At 48.2% G+C, this 15988-nt stretch overlaps 1 protein-coding gene across 1 annotated transcript; it reads left to right on the plus strand.

Moving 5' to 3' along the window:
- Positions 1–2579: 2579 nt before the first annotated feature.
- On the plus strand, positions 2580–5508 carry REP15 (RAB15 effector protein). Its single transcript, XM_069228643.1, has one exon. It carries the CDS (start codon positions 2864–2866, stop codon positions 3590–3592), a length of 729 nt encoding a protein of 242 aa, XP_069084744.1. The 5' UTR covers positions 2580–2863; the 3' UTR covers positions 3593–5508.
- The last annotated feature ends 10480 nt before the right edge of the window (positions 5509–15988 follow it).

Consider the following 15988-nt stretch of genomic DNA (forward strand, 5'->3'; position numbering starts at 1 on the left):
TGTGCAGATGCTAGCAGTGATGCCATCTGCTTTAAGCAGCCGGTGACTGGTTGCTTGGACGGTCACACTGTGAAGCGTGGGGCAAGTACGCGGTTCGCGCAGGACGTCTTACATTTGGTACTCCCGCTGAGCTGTCTCCAGTGACATCACCGCACCCCGGTGGCTGTCTTGCCTGTGGGTGCACTCGTCCTTTGTGGCAGGAGTCCTCCATCTCTCCACCCTGTTGATATTCCGCTCTTCTTGTTCTGTGGTCGTCAGGTGTTGCAGTGTGACAGGTGATGTCACACAATCTCCTTTCTTCCTTCTTCATAGTGTGGTGGTGCTGCGCCACGCTTTCTTCTCCTTTGTTGTGGCGTCAGACCACTTGTCTTCCTTTTGTGTGGACCTTTCGAGGGTCCTGTCCTGTCCAAGGACTAGGGGCTCTTCCCCGTGTTGCAGTGGTGGCATCGTGCCACTCAGGAGGTGCGACTCTCCTCTTGCCTGTTGTGAGTTGCTGCTGACTCCGTCTCGAGGCAGTGTGGGGGAGGACACTCCTTGATTAGTCTCTGGCCCGTTGCAGGGCAGTGACGGCGGGTCACTTCCTTTTCCACCTCCTCTTCACTTGAGGACGCAGTGCCTTGCGCCTCAAGGCAGTGCCTTCTCGGCACTGGGTCCTGCTTGAACCTGGGTGTGCTTTGCAGGGTTGGTCGCTCTGCGCACGGTCACAGCGGCATTTCCTCACACTGCGGGCTGCATTACCTTCTTAGGGGTAGGGGTGGGGGCGGCCGGCCCCGGCTATTGTTTTATGGGTTTTTCTCAGTGCGCGGCAGCACCTTTGCCTTCCGCAGCTGTAGCAGCCTCCCCTAACGCCTAAGGCCATGTTACTGGGAAGGGAGGGGCGGGCACCTTGGGCATTTTCCAGAGTTCTTTTGGTGTGCAACAGCACCATCCCGGCACTAAGTCCCGGCTGCAGTGGCCTTCCCTGATGCTGTGGCCCGTGTTGCTGGGGGGCAGCTCTAGGCACTTCACTTGGCTGGTGCATGTCAGCACCGTCGCGCTTCTCTTTTCCCGGCGGCAACCGTCTTGGCAGTGCTGCGGGCTGCCGTGCTGCAACCCTATAGCGGTCGCCTTCTAAGCGCTACGTGCCTTTTCACTCTGCCGCTCGGTCTCCCTTATCCCAGCGGGAGAGAGGGGACAGCGCACACAAGTCTTTACCCCCTTTTGGATTTCTCCCGCCGTGGTGGTGCCACACTGGCATCCACAGGGCTCACCTTCTGCCCGACGGGTCAGCAGGGCACTTCACCAGACCCCTTGTGGTTTAGTGGGGTCTTGGAAGGCCAGAGACTGCAGGGTTTGTAAACCGGATGGCGTCCGCTCTGTTCTCGGGCGGCTTTCATACTGGCAGCACATGCGGGGGTGCCTTGGGCACAGGCTACTCTTCACCCTCAAAACAACATCGAAGTTGCTGCCAGTGCCCACGTGGGGTTGTCGATCCGCGTCGCCATTGTAATGTCGGGCCCCAGGCCCTCATGCTGGTAAGTAACGGACACACACACAGTGGTAGGGTGCTAGTAACTGGCCCTGGGCACGTGCGCCCGGCCCTTTTTATTGGCAGGGTCACGTGACTGGTGACGCCTGTATTGGGTGGGTGTGGGGTGTAGATGTAAGGCCAGCCCTCAGCCGAGTGGCTGGCAAAACACTAGAACGTGTCCAGCAGGACACTACATTGCCCTGGCCTATTTTTTGCCCTGGCCTATTTTTTGCCCTAGTCCGACTCTGAGCACTAGACTATAAAAAGCATCATAAAAAAGTAAAGGACCTGAAAACAATGTCAGATAATTATCTGTAAAGTCTATGAACTGGTTTCTGACAAAACGTTATTTATTTATTTATACAGATATGTAAAGCGCTGACTCGTCGTCTGCCACTGCACCGCACTTAGAGGCATACAGACAGAAATAGATTGTTGTGTTGCGGGGTAGATTACAGAGGGATTTAGGTATACGCGATCTGAATAAGCAAAAACGAGTTCGGGTTTTAGGAGTTTCCTAAACAGAAAGTGGTTTTACTCGGATCGGAACTGTCCGTTTTACTCATGATTATCGAAGGAAGGAAGGTAGGTGGCTGGAACAATATTCTTAACACTTAAGAACTAGGGCTTCAGGAACGAAAATGCAATATATTACTAAAATTAAAACTAGAGAATGGTTAAAACACACACACACACGTTTGCAGTTTAAATTAACCAGTGAAAAAATGAACACCGAATGGGTCAATAGTAGAAATCCTCATATAACCATTTGCTTTGGAATTTAAATGGTAAACTGTCAGGCACGCCGTGCTTCTATTGTGTCTCTTCGATAGAATTGCTTAAACTTTTACTGGTTAAAATAAACTTCTGGTTTCATGCTATCGCTTCCTTACTGTGCGTGCATCCAGCATGTATTGCAAGTTGGCCTTTTCGCGTGGTTCATTCAGTGCCTTGGGTGGAGTGCAGGTTTGTTTGCCTAGTGGGACCGCGTATTGTCAAACACAAAGAGCAAGGTGTGCCAAGGACATTGTACGAATAAATGCTGTCGACGAAGCGGCGAACACATGAAACGCGGGACTGGCTGAGACCGCACGGTGTGAAAGTTGACTCACCGGTTGAGTCGGTTCCGGATGAGGTGGGGCCAGGCGCACCATCGGCGGTCAAGGAACCAGGATATGTACTTGTTTGCATACTGGAGCTCACAGGATGCCTTTGGGTGCCACATAAGAGTGAAGCAAAGCACACAATCCCGCTGCGGACATGCAACAGCATTTAATCCAATGACACACAAACAGGTGGCAGAGGCTTTCGTGGTGGTGCGCTCGTGCCAATCACTACTTGTCTGCAACGAAAATGGGCCAGAACTCCTCTCAGGAGATCTTAGTGGTGGAGGACAAGGCAGATATAATATGTGATGTGTTCAGTCAAGGAGTCGTCCACGCCTCTCAAAAGCTGAAAAAGTATCTAGCCTTCGACGACCCCCAAAGCAAGCTGCGTCCTGGGGTGGACACCCTGATTGACGTCTTCTTGGTCAACTTCATCAGTTTCTGTGTGGAGAAGGGGGTGGATGAGCGCATCAGCACCTGCAAGATGACCAAGCAGCAGTCCTTGCTGCTGGGAGTCGACTGGCTCTGGACGCTTTTCGGGCCTGACAAGCTGGTCAAGCTCCAAATCGCTGTCCAGGTTTTCCAGATGAGTGACGTCAACGGGTCATGCGTCAACGGCCCCAGCAGCCCCAGTGACCTGCTCAGCAGCAGCAAAGAGATGCTCTTGGCAGATGAGCTCTACAGGAGCAAAAGCAGGTTCGAGAAGCTGGAGGAATTTTGCACCCTGGTGGGCAAGGACTGCCTGGGGTTCTTCATCGTTTTTGGCTTGCCAGGGAAGCCGAAAGACATCCGTGGGATCCTACTGGACAGTGTAAAAAAAGAGAATCGAAGGAGCAGGCTGTCCGGAGAGAGCGCCCTGCAGCAGTTCATCCTCAGCACGGACAGCTTCCTCCCCACTAGAGAGATGCTCGAAAACTGCATGTCAAAGAACAACGGCCTCGGGAATGAGGGCAAGGTGTACATACATTTTCTGTGAAGGCAGTGGAAACATATTTTATTTAATGCAATGGATAACCGTTTTGTTTGGCAAATTTCTAAGCACCCTCACTGTTGGCAGATGACAACACCTAGGGCAGGCAAGGGATGTGCCCAGAACCATACCCTTTTGTTGGGTTGGCGAGCCTGGATCGGAAACCAAGTTTCTTGGTCCCACGGTTGCTACTTGCACCACATCTTCATCCTGATGACTGAAGCAAACCAAGGAGAAGACTCTGCAAGATGTAGAGAACTCAGTTTTCCCAAAACATTTTAAGGGGTGCAGAGACCTCACTAGTATTATTATTGTTTTTATTTTAGGAAAACACATATTTTGACGCATGTAAGTATGCTATGTGATGATAATCTTTCTTCTCAACATTTCATTTAAGATACCATTCGTTGTCCCATAGCAACTGCTGAGTGCAATAAGACCTCACATTATGATCCTAGTGGTCGGTGTCCCTTGTCATACTCGGAGATAGCTAACGTGACTCTCACGAGTACTGTGTAATGCAGAAATCAATTTACATATGTTTGTCTTTTGTTCTTTTGTTTCTCACCCAGGTCAGTAAAGGGTAATCAATTGGCAGGATTTTTTTTGTTTGTTTGTTTTTTTGCAGTAAATGAAATGATAAAACCATGAAACTAATTAGATTGTTGATAGAATATGCATTTAGGTGTTCCCTACATCTTGAGCGGCCACAATACAGAAATAAAACTGACAACTATTGTTAATACATGATCAATGATGACTGATAGCATTCTAGGTTCATATCTTATGTCACTCAGCCATACTATGCAATCTTTCTAGATGTCAACACATTCAGAGGGTACCTTCAGTTACTCACAAAAGTTTACAGAGTCTTCAAAAATTGTGCATGGATTGATTTTTGTGTCATGTTTGCTCCATCGCTTTAGAGGTTAAAAGCTTTATTGACTTCAACCAAACATCAGGTTACATTGGTAAAGTCTGAATAAACAGGTGACCCAAGGTCTCGAATTGCTCAAAATGGTAATGTGTATTTTCCGTTTGATCCATTCTATTTTTACAATATTTCGATTGCACTGGTGCAACAAAGAGGCTTTCATGGGCTTTACTTAAGAAATGGGGATGGGCATTTGAAAACTGGATGAAGAGAGAGTTTAGTGGAAAGAACTTAACTGTTGGATAAGTTGGAGTTTGGGCATAGGGGGACCAAGAAACGCATGGGTTCGAGTTCAGGTGGGGACAGAAGACTTGTTTTCAGCAGTGTCGTTAGTCAAAGTAAACTGAGTTGGGCTCTTATCTGAGGAACAAGCGAGCAAGGCTGGTTGCAGTATCTGTGAAGGAATATTTAAATGCTAGACACGTTCTCAATTTTGCGGTTTGCAGGTCACTTAAACATTGTTTTCTCTCATGACTGTTAATTCCTTCAATTGAATGCAAACCCTTCCAGGGTGCTTCCACTTCACATCTGTCACATTGGTCTTGGTTAAAAGATCACCTTCCTACCAGCCTGCTAGCAAGGTGTCCTTGGCACCTTCCTTCCGGTGACCTTATGTGGCTTTACATGGTGTTCACCTGGCCTTTCTCTCAGATAAAGTTTTAGGTGACTTCCTGCACCCTCTACACCTGAACAATAACATTGTGGTGGAGAGTGAGGGAACGACACTAAGGGGGTCATTTTGACCCCGGCGGGAGGCGATAATGTGGCGATAGTACAGCCAACAGGCTGGCGGTACTTACCACACATTATGACTGTGGTGGTCCTTGATTAAGAGTCCCCATCTGCCAGCCTGTCCATGGCGGTAAGCACCACCATGGACAGGCTGGTGGTATGGGTGACTCAGTGGGGGCCCCTGCAGTGCCCCATCGTGCATTCCACTTCCCGAATTATGGGCAGTGGAGTGCGCAAAGAGTGCTGCTGCACCTGACGCACCTCAACATTTCCGCCGGCTCCATTACGAGCCTGCTTCAATGTTGTGGTGACTTTTCCGCTGGCCCAGCGGAAATGTCATAATGTGGTGCCAAACATACCGCCAGTACTGACGGTATGTTGGCGCCCGTGGCTTTGGTGGTCTTTTTCAAAAGACCGCCGAAGTTGTAAGGAGGGCCTAAGTGCCTTTGTGCTGCAAGCTTTTGGCCTTTTTTTTTTTTTTTTTTTACACCTAATTTACAACTAACAGCTGAAAATGGACAATCTCCAGCATTAGTGCTATTTACTGTTTATTTCCTCCTGGAAGAGCATATTGGTACACAAACGCGCAATCTGGGAAGTGGGCGCAATTTGCACTGAAAATCTATAGATGCTGGTGTAAGAACAGGTGTAAATATCATTTATACCTGATTTTTCATTAGCAAATGAATCTTAAAGACTTATTGGACATATGCCTACTCTTCCACCTTACCTCATGCAGAAAATATACATTGTCAACATCTGTGCCTTTCACAACGCGACAACTGTATTTTGTTTCCCGTATTGCAGTGTTTTGGTTTGAATACCCGCTGGTCTGTTTTACGTCTGTACCTTATTTTCTGGCCTGTTTTCAGTTTTTTGTTTGTTTCACGTTTTGTTTTATTGACGTGATTCTGTGACTGCTAGCCCACCGCTGTTTGGACTTTGCCTGCTTGTCCTGCTAATACATTGCCACTGATGTTCCTGTTCTTTAAGAGACCGGGTTAGATACATTGCCCTGGTGTCTATCAGTGTTGCTGGGACAATATTCAGAGTGAATGTGCTGTTATAGATGTTACATCAATAAGTTCATAGGTAATGTGAGAAATCCAAGCGTCACAGATGGCGCAAATGAGCCACGCCCCTTCAGAAGAGTGGTAAGCCTCTAATATGTACCCAGTGATGCATTTTGAAGCACAAAGTTGCAAATATATTACTACGACATGGTGAAGTAGCGTACTCTCATTTACAGACCGCACACTTTCCATTGAAATGGCCACTTAGTTTGTGGCAATAAATTTGTAGAGACTTCAGTTATACGGACAAAAAACTATACAGGGCACAAACAAGTAATGTGTGAAAATCGAGTTTCAGGGAATATTTGTCATTTGCACGTCACCAAGTAAAGTGTCTTGATTTGGTTTGTCCCTATTGAAATCTGTGTTTCCATCACACTTAAGAATTCCCAAAAATGTGCTTCACTTGTGCGTTCCCCACTACTGGTATATGCTGGAATATTTGTACACTTTAATCACAGGTATTTACATTTTGTTTTGGGTATAAAACATGCTATACAGAGCCTTTCCTTTCCAACTTCCTGTACCTTAGCAAGATTCACATCCTACAATTGACAAAATCGAATTTTCTTTACTGAGAAAGTAAACTCTAATCTCCCTGAATAATCAGCAATTTGTCAGAAGACATCGCACGTTTGTACCCGGTCTGTAAAGCACCGCATATGTGACAAGATAAAGACACAATTTAAAAGCACTTTTATTGCTCATGCACCTTATGAAATCCAGCACGTTTACTTTGGGGGTGTTACAACTGCCCCCACTCCTCCTTCCAACGTTAATAGTGTCTATGCAATTTTCCATAATTTTTTCCAAATTATAGGTTGTTCTTGTGCGAGTATAATTTTGATCCTAACTTTGAAATAAACAACTGATGCAGAATAATATTTTTCTAGTCAGTTAGTTCAGAGTTTGCTTTTTGCGCTTGTCAGGTGATTCAAATGCTACTACAAAGTTGCTTGTGTAATTCTGAAATCTGTAAAATTTCACTAGCATAATTTATGTATGTTCTATTTGTTTTTTTTGGAAAATTGAAGAATGTGGAAAACATATCTTATTGTTTTAGCACAACTTTACCTTTTGGTCTCAGCAATCCAGTGTTAGGTTTAGCTTTATTTTTGTTCTGTATTACAGAAACACTAGACCAAGAATATCGTAACACAGAAACAGTTATCAGGAGGTCAAAATGGCGGACGGCATGAGTTATAGCACATTTCGTGCAATAATAATCATAAATGGTGAATTTCAGTGGTACTGAGCGTTTGATGAAACACATTAAAGTTGATGAAAGGATGCATGCATAAGTCTATCCACTGGCAATTGTAGCCATGAGGAGAAAGGGTTTTTGCAGGTTCACCCCCACTTTTTGCTCCCATTTTTTACTATTAGCCACTGCTGTAATGACTGAAATGCTCAGAGTGCTTGCTACTCAGGACTTGGTGCATTATTAATTGGTTTACCCCCAATTGGCTTAACTTAACTAACTCATAAGTCCTTAGTATATGGAATCGGGGTTACCAAGGGCATGTAATTAAAGTATCTCTCTTGGACTGCTGCACTAGTTGAGCCACCATGAGTGTAACAGGGTGTAGGAAACTGGCTCTTTATGTAGTGGACCAAAATGAGGTACAGTGTGCAAAGAGTCCAAGCAATACCCCAGAGGTATCACAAAGGCACAAATGACATCCCAAATGCTCTCTTTTGTGGTTGTGTGGTCGAGCACTTAGGCATATCAGAGGATAGTGCTAAGTATGTAAGACACACTCATACAGTAAGTGAGACACACTCAATGAAGAAATCCAACACCAATTTATAAAAATAACACATACTTTTTTATAAACTTTGATACCAAGATCACCGGAATCAGATGAGTACTTTTCAAGATATGGATTTTTACAAATTGTAAAAGTTGACAGTGCAATTTTTGGATGTGGTAATGTTATCCTATAGGCGAAAAACATGTCCTGCATTAAGACACTCCATAGCAACTTATAGGACTGTTCTCCAGGACTTTAAGTAAGTATAGAGCAGGATCCAAGGCCACACCAACAGGTCACCTCATGAGGCTCTGGTGTATCCAGGTGCAGAAGTGTCGCAGTTTCGGGTATCCCATTCACTTCAGTGGGGAACGGTCTAGTCACAAAGTTGCTGCAGGGCTGGACTGGAAGGTCAGCCTAGGGGAACCCACAGGAGGGCTCAACCCTTGAAGTCCTTGGGCACATGGGGACATCATTGGTCCACTTCTCCTCGGGCTGTGGGGCACAGGTGCAGTGGTGTCTTCTGGCATCTGGTCCGGTGCTGGAGTTACTTGTGGTTGCAGGGGGGCCTGCAGAAGCAGTCTGCAGACATGGACTGGGGGGGGTCCAGTCCAAACCAAGCCAATAAGTGGGTTCGGGTCTTCCGAGGCTGGGAGGAGCGGAAGGGTTCTGAGGTGTCCTGAGGTGTCAGGTTCCCGTCTCCTGGTCACTCGTGGTTGCAGGGGGGGTCTGCAGACACAAGCTGCAGATGCCATCTCAAAGTCCACAGTGGGCAATCTCAAAGTGGGCTCTGTCTCTGGAGGGCCTGAGGACCACACTGAGACCATTGGCCCACTTCAGCTCAGGCTAGGCGGCTCGGGGGCAGTAGTGATGTCCGGCATCGGGTTTTGATGGTCCTGGTCCTCACAGTTCTTGCTTTGGTGCCTGTGGATGCAGGGGAGCAGCTCCTCTACTTTCATGGAGGCAGCAGGACAGGTCACTTGCTCCTCGAGGGTCAGGTGCTGCAGGCAGGCCAGGTTGGCGCCAAGTTAGTTGTGCTCCTCGGTTCTTGGGTCCAGCAGGCTTCTTGTACACTTTTTCTTTTGTGTCCAGTGAAGATCTAAGGATCTGGTATCTCAGGGTCCCCTAAATACTCAATTTAGGGGGCGTTCAGGGGAGTGAAGGGCAGTAACCAATGGACTACTTGCCCCTGGGGCCACTATGCCCTCTAGATGGCCACTTCCTGTGGGGAGTGGGCATCACCCTGTTCAGAGTTCCTAAATTCCACCACACACAAGATGGGGAATTTCCTAAGTTGTGTCCACTTCAGGCAGGTCGCCCTAGGGATATTTCCAGTCTGCAAATGTAACACGCCTTCTGCATAGCCAACTTTCTCACCTGTTCAGGTGCCAGATGAGCCCTGGTCAATGGGGGATCGACATCTCCCTGTGAGCGAGGCCAGATCTGCATACCAAAGATGGTGGGCTTCTTTGAAGCTTTCTGCCTTGGAATGCAGATTTGTCTTTCATTCTGTTGGGAGGGGTGTGTTAACATCCCTGCCAGTGCAGGCTTTTGTTTCTGACCTCCAGGGAGCAAAGGCTCTCACCCCTGGGGTGGGGGCAGATTCTTGTCTCTTGGTAGCAGACTGGCCAGAACTGGTCAATGACCTCACCAGAGGTCAGTAGGCTTTTAGGGAGCACCTCTAAGGTGTCCACTGGCTACATATATTAATAAATGTTAGTTGGACTTATATTGCGTGCAGCTACTCAAGAGAGTGTCCCGGCACATAAGCAAAAGATTCAGAGACCTCTGGGAAAATCACAGATTGAAAAGCTAAGTTTTCAGTTGTTTGTTAAACGCAGCTAAACTGGTCAAAGTTTAAAGTTCAAGAGGTACTTTGTTCCAGGCCTTTGCCCCAAGGAAGACTGTGGTCCGGCCTCCAATTCTGGCCTTCCGCACTCCTGGAATCACGCCAGTGCTTTGTTTGCTGATCTCAGATTGCGGGAGGGATGAGGAAAGCAGAATCTGTGTCTTATATAGTCAGCTCCAGATGAATAGAGGGTGGAATGTGTCAATACTAAGGCTTTAAACAGGATCCTCTTCCTGATTAGCAGCCCATGCAGCTCCCTAAGTAAGTAGAGATATGCACTCTCATCGGAAAAGTAACGACACAATTTGCAGGTACCAATTTGCAGGTAAGTAAACGACTCACGATCGCAGTCTTCATCGTTTAGGGTGTCCATAGGGCAAAGTTTAGGAAGATACCAGGATGCACCACCAGCACCACGGATCGAGCCGGGTGCGGAGGTCAAAGTTGTGTCGGGCACCCAATGGAATCCTATGGAGACTGGGGGTACTTAGAAAGACACAGCTTCAGGGAAGTACCCACGACTTCAGGGCACAGACCTGGAGGGTTTAGATCAGCACCGCAGGAGGGAGGGGAGGGGCACTGGTCAGTGCCAAACAAACACCCTCAGTGGCACAGGGGCGGCCGGGTAAAGGGTGAAAAAACATCATTGGGCGCCCAATCCTTTTCAACGTAGGAATCCTGGTGGGGGGGGTCACAACGAAGCTGCAGGCTTGGTCCAGGGAGATGACTGGAAAAAAAACCAATGGCTGGACAGGTAAGTAGAGAGCCCACTGGACGTTACTGGACCGTCGATTGAGTTCCCCAAGACCAGGGGCTGCAGGTGCAAGGGTACCTTTAGGCATCGGAAAATCTTCACCGGAGCTGGCCGCGGTCATGGGGGTCCTCTAGATTTAGGCTGCAGGCGTCGTCGTGTTGGTCAGGAAGGGTAAACCCAGGGTGGACTCGAGTTTGGAATCACCTGGGAACCTTCTCTGGGCAGGTGGGCCACCTGGACATGGGTGGTGGGTGTCAGGTGCAAAGTGGGTAGGACTCATGGGTCCAGGGCGGTTCTGGAGTCCTTCCTGGAGGTTTCTTACTGGACAGGGCCACTGTCCCCAGGATATCTTGGTCCTTTGGTAGGCAAGCAATCCTCTGGGTGTTTGTGGAGGTTGCTGGTCCTGCAGGATGTGTCGCCTTTTTGTAGCAGGAGTCCTGAAGCTGGGCATAGGCCAGTAGGGCTGGGACCAAGTCAATTGTCGTCTGGAGTCTTTCTCTGCTGGTGCAGCTCTTCAGTCATCCTTCTTTCAGGTTGCCATAAATCTGAAGAGCAAGGTTCAGGGGTGTCACTAAATACTAGATTTAGGGGTGTTACCGAGGCCAGTGGGCAATGGCTACTGACCCTGAGGGTGGCTACACCCTTCCTGTGTCCACTCCCTTTGGGGGGGGGGGGCACAATCCTAACCCTATTGGCTAACATTCTCCAAAAACAAGATGGAGGATTCTGCCAGAAGGGGGTCATCTCAGCTCTGGGCACCCTATGGATGATCCTAGCTGAGGTGGTCATTCCTCCTAATGTTTACTAATTCTTCTGCTGGACCTGCCGTCAAAAGTGTGGCTTGGTCCACGGGGTGGTCATCTCTACAAGCTGGAGTTCCCTGGGGCAGTATAACAAAAGGCAGCAGCCTTTAAGGCTTATAGCCAAGTGAAGCACCTCTACCCAGAGCAGGTTTTGTCCCTGACCACAGAGAGCACAAAGGTTCTCACCCCATAGTCAGAAACTTGTCTGTTAGTGGCAGGCTGGCACATACTGGTCAGCCTCACACTAGAGGGTTGAGTGAAATACAGGGAGCATCTCTAAGATGTCCTCTGTGTGCATTTTTCAATAAATCCAACACGGCCATCAGTGTAGGTTTATTGAGCTGAGAAGTTTGATACCAAACGTCCCAGTCTTCAGTGAAGCCATCATGGAGCTGTGGAGTTTGTAATGACAAACTCCTAGCCCATGTATTCAATATGGTCACACTGGACTTACATTGTCCAAGAATGGAGTTAGACACTGTAGGAGCATATTACTCATGTAGCTATGCCCTCACCTGTGGTATAGTGCACATTGCCTTAGGGCTGTAAGGCCTTCTAGAGGAGTGGGGTACCTATGCCACTGACAATTGTTTGTGGGCATGGCACCAAGAGAGGGCTGACAGGTAGACTTTACCCTTTTCTCCCCACCAACACACACAATCTGCAATGGCAGTATGCATGTGTTTGGTGAGGGGTCCCTTAGGGTGGCACAATACATGCTGCAGCCCTTAGGGATCCTCCCTGGACACTGGGCTCTTGGTACCACTGGTACCTTTTACAAGGGACTTAGTTGTGTGCCAGTGGTGTGCCAATTGTGGAAGCAATGAGACAGTTTAGGGAAAGAACACAGGTGCTGGGGTCTGGTTAGCAAGATCCCAGCCCACACTCCATCAAGTTAGCATCTGATATCAGCCAAAAACGTGTGGGGGAACCATACCAAAAGGGGCACTTTCCTACACAACTCCCTCTCAAACGAAAGAGGATGAAACTAACCTGAAGAGAGTCTTCATTGTCTAAGTGGAAAAACCTGGAAAGTCCTTCTGCATTGGCATGAGCAGTTCCACGTCTGTGTTCCACTGTAAAGTCCATTCCCTGTAGGGGGAGGGACCACCTCAAAAGTGTAGGGTTCTCACCTTTCATCTGCATATGCCAGCTAAGATGTCTGTGGTCCGTTTGAACAAAGAATTCGGTACCAAACAAGTATGGTCTCAACTTCTTCAGGGACCAAACCACAGCAAAGGCCTCCCTCTCAATGGCACTCCAACACTTTTCTCTGAGGAGCAACCTTCTGCTAATAAAAGCAACAGGCTGGTCATAGCCATCATTGTTGGTTTGGGACAGGACTGTTCCCATCCCTTGTTCAGAGGCATGTGTCTACACAATGAACTGCTTAGAGTAGTCTGGGACTTTGAGAACTGGTGTGGAGTACATTGTCTCCTTCAAGGCGTCAAAGGCAGTTTGGCATCTAACTGTCCAGTTAACTTTCTCGGGCATCTTTTTAGAGGTAAGTTCTATAAAGGGGGTCAAGATTGATCCATACCCCTTCACAAACCACCTGTAATAACCAGTCAAGCCAAGGAATTCCCTGACGAGTCTGGGTGGTAGGAGCTTCCCAGTCCAGAGTTGTCTGGGTCTTGCATTGTAAGGGTTGCACTTGGCCTTCACCTACAAGGTGGCCCAAGTATACAACAGTGCCCTGCCCTATCTGGTATTTGGATGCCTCAAAAGTCAGGCCTGCGGATTGCAGGGCCTGCAAAACCTTTCCAAAGTGGACCAGGTGGTCCTGCCAGGTGGAGCTAAAGACAGCAATATAATCTAGATATGGTGCACCAAAGGTCTCCAAGCCAACAAAGACTTGATGCACCAACCTCTGGAAGGTGGCAGGGGCGTTCTTTAAACCAAAAGGCATAACAGTGAACTAATAATGGCCATCAGGTGTGGAGAATGCTGTCTTTTTTTTTTTATCCTGGTGCCATGCAAATTTGCATGTAACCTGCATTCAAGTCAAAGGTACCGACACATTCTGCTGCACCTAATTCGTCCATCAGCCCTGGGTATGTTGTGAGCAACTGTCTTGGTGACAGAGTTGAGACCTCCATAGTCCACACAGAATCTCATTTCTTTCTTTCCACCGTCGGGATGAGGCTTGGGGACTAAGACGACTGGGCTAGCCCAGGGGCTGTCAGAGGGTTCCATAACCCCTAAATCCAGCATCTTGTTGACTTCAACTTTGATGCTTTCCTTAACTTGGCCAGTCTGCCAATAGATATTGGAATTGACAGACAAGCTGTCTCCAGTGTCCACATCATGGGTACACAAGTGTGTCTGTCCAGGGAGTAAGGAGAAGAGCTTTGCATACTGCTGTAGGACTTGCCTGCAGTCAACCGGCTGTTGGGCAGTGAGGGTGTCTGAGTAGAAAACTCCATCAACTGACCCATCTTTTGGGTTGTGAGAGAGGAAGTCAGGGAGAGGCTCACTCTCTGCTTCCTGATCCTCAGCAGCATGATCACTTCAGCTCTGTCACAGAAAAACTTGAGGCAGCTCACATGGATCGCCCTTTTGGGTGTCCTGCTAGTGCCCAGGTCTACCAAGTAGGTGACCTCACTCTTCTCCTTAAGGATGGGGTAAGGGCCACTCCATCTGTCTTGAAGTACCTTGGGAGCCACAGGCTTTAGAACCCACACTTTCTGCCCTGGTTTAAACTCCACCAGTGCAGCCTTTTGGTCATACCACTGCTTCTGGAGCTGTTGGCTGGCATCAGGGTTTTTGGAAGCTTTCTCCCTGTACCCTGCCATCCTAAAATGTAGGCCTAGTATATAGTCCACCACATCTTTCTTAGGTACATGGAGAGGTCTATCCCAACCCTCCTTCACAACAGCAACTGGCCCCCTAACAGGAGGGCTAAACAGAAGTTCATATGGGGAAAAAGCTACTCCCTTCTGAGGCACCTCGCTGTAGGCGAAAAGCAGGCATGGCAAAAGGACATCCCATCTCCTTTTGAGCTTTTCAGGGAGTCCCATGATCATGCCCTTCAGTGTCTTCTTGAAGCTTTCAACAAGCCCATTGGTTTGTGGATGGTGTGGTGTGGTAAACTAGTAGGTCACCCCACACTCGTTCCACGTTTCAGGTAAGCTGACATGAAGTTGTCACCTCTGTCAGAAACCACCTTCTTAGGAAACCCCACCTTGGTAACATACCAATGAGGGCCTTTGCTACTGCAGGGGCTGGAGTAGACCTAAGGGGAATTGCTTCAGGATACTTGGTGGCATGATCCACTACTACCAGTATATATTGGTTTCCAGAGGCTGTGGGTGGCTCAAGTGGACCCACTATGTCCGTACCAACACTTTCAAAGGGAATCCCAACCACTGGTAGTGGAATTAGGGGGGTCTTTTGGGAGCCACCTGCCTTACCACTGGCTTGGAAGGTGACACAGGAGCTGCAAAACTTTTTTCACCTTTTGTTACATGTTCCTCAATTTTGGTTAATTTTGCTGAGCTAGGGGGAGGCCATGGACTAGTGTGAGGATGAATTCCCTGAACTGCTGATGCACTGCCACTCGCCTGGTAGCACCAGGTTTGGGGTCTCTGGCCTCCATGTAGAAGAGTCCCTCCTCCCAATAGACCCCATGGGAACCACTGACATCTTCCCTTTTCCTGTGTAGCCTTCAAGAGTGGGACAGATCCTCTGTCCCTGGCACAGCTGGTCCCTAGAGGGCCCCCTTGGGCCCAAGATCTCAACCTTATAAGTTCAAGTTCCATGGGCTCTGTTCCCTCTGGGGTGGGTAAGACATCTTCCTGAGAAGTGGAGTCTTTAACATTTTGCTGTTCTGAAGTTGATCCTCCAGTCTTCTTGCCCTTTCTCTTGGAAGGTTGGGCCATTATTCCAGGCTCCAACACTTCTTTTTCACTGTGTGTTCGACTCTGTGCTCTGGTCTTACCACACACCATCTCAGGGATACTGAACATGGCTGCTTGGGTTTTGAATTCTACCTCAGCCCATGCTGAGGACTCCAGATGCTAGCTCGTGCAGTACTAGGGTGATTCTTTGTGGGACAGGCCAAGTGTCCAGTTTGGTGTCCCTTCTGTCTACAGTTGAAGCACCAGGCCATTTTGCCATCAAAGTTTTTACCCTTGTACCCATGAGTAGTTGAGCCTGAGCAGGTTTTTGGGGGTCTTTAGAAGAGTCTTTTGTTGTATCCTTAGGTGTCTCACCGCCCTTCCCCTGGCAAGGCTTAGTAACCCCTTTCTTTTAGTAACCCCCAGTGAAAGTCTTGGTCACCCTAGTCTTGACCCGGTGGTTTGCTTTTTTTCCCAATTCTTGGGGAGAAATTAGGCCTAGGTCTACCAAATATTGATGCAGCTTGTCACTGAAGCAGTTACTTAAGATCCCTAGTTAGTATGTTGCTGCCACCATTAATGGGAACTTTGCCCATTTCTGCTCTCTCCCTCTCTATAGCTAGGAGCTGTTTCTCCAAACCTAGCACTATCCTTGGAATTAGGG

The sequence above is a fragment of the Pleurodeles waltl genome, chromosome 4_1 (assembly GCF_031143425.1).
Source record: "Pleurodeles waltl isolate 20211129_DDA chromosome 4_1, aPleWal1.hap1.20221129, whole genome shotgun sequence".
Lineage (NCBI taxonomy): Eukaryota > Metazoa > Chordata > Amphibia > Caudata > Salamandridae > Pleurodeles > Pleurodeles waltl.

What these genes read in the sequence shown, in the direction of transcription:
- REP15 (XM_069228643.1), top strand. Translation starts at nt 2,864, where the DNA reads ATGGGCCAGAACTCCTCTCAGGAGATCTTAGTGGTGGAGGACAAGGCA.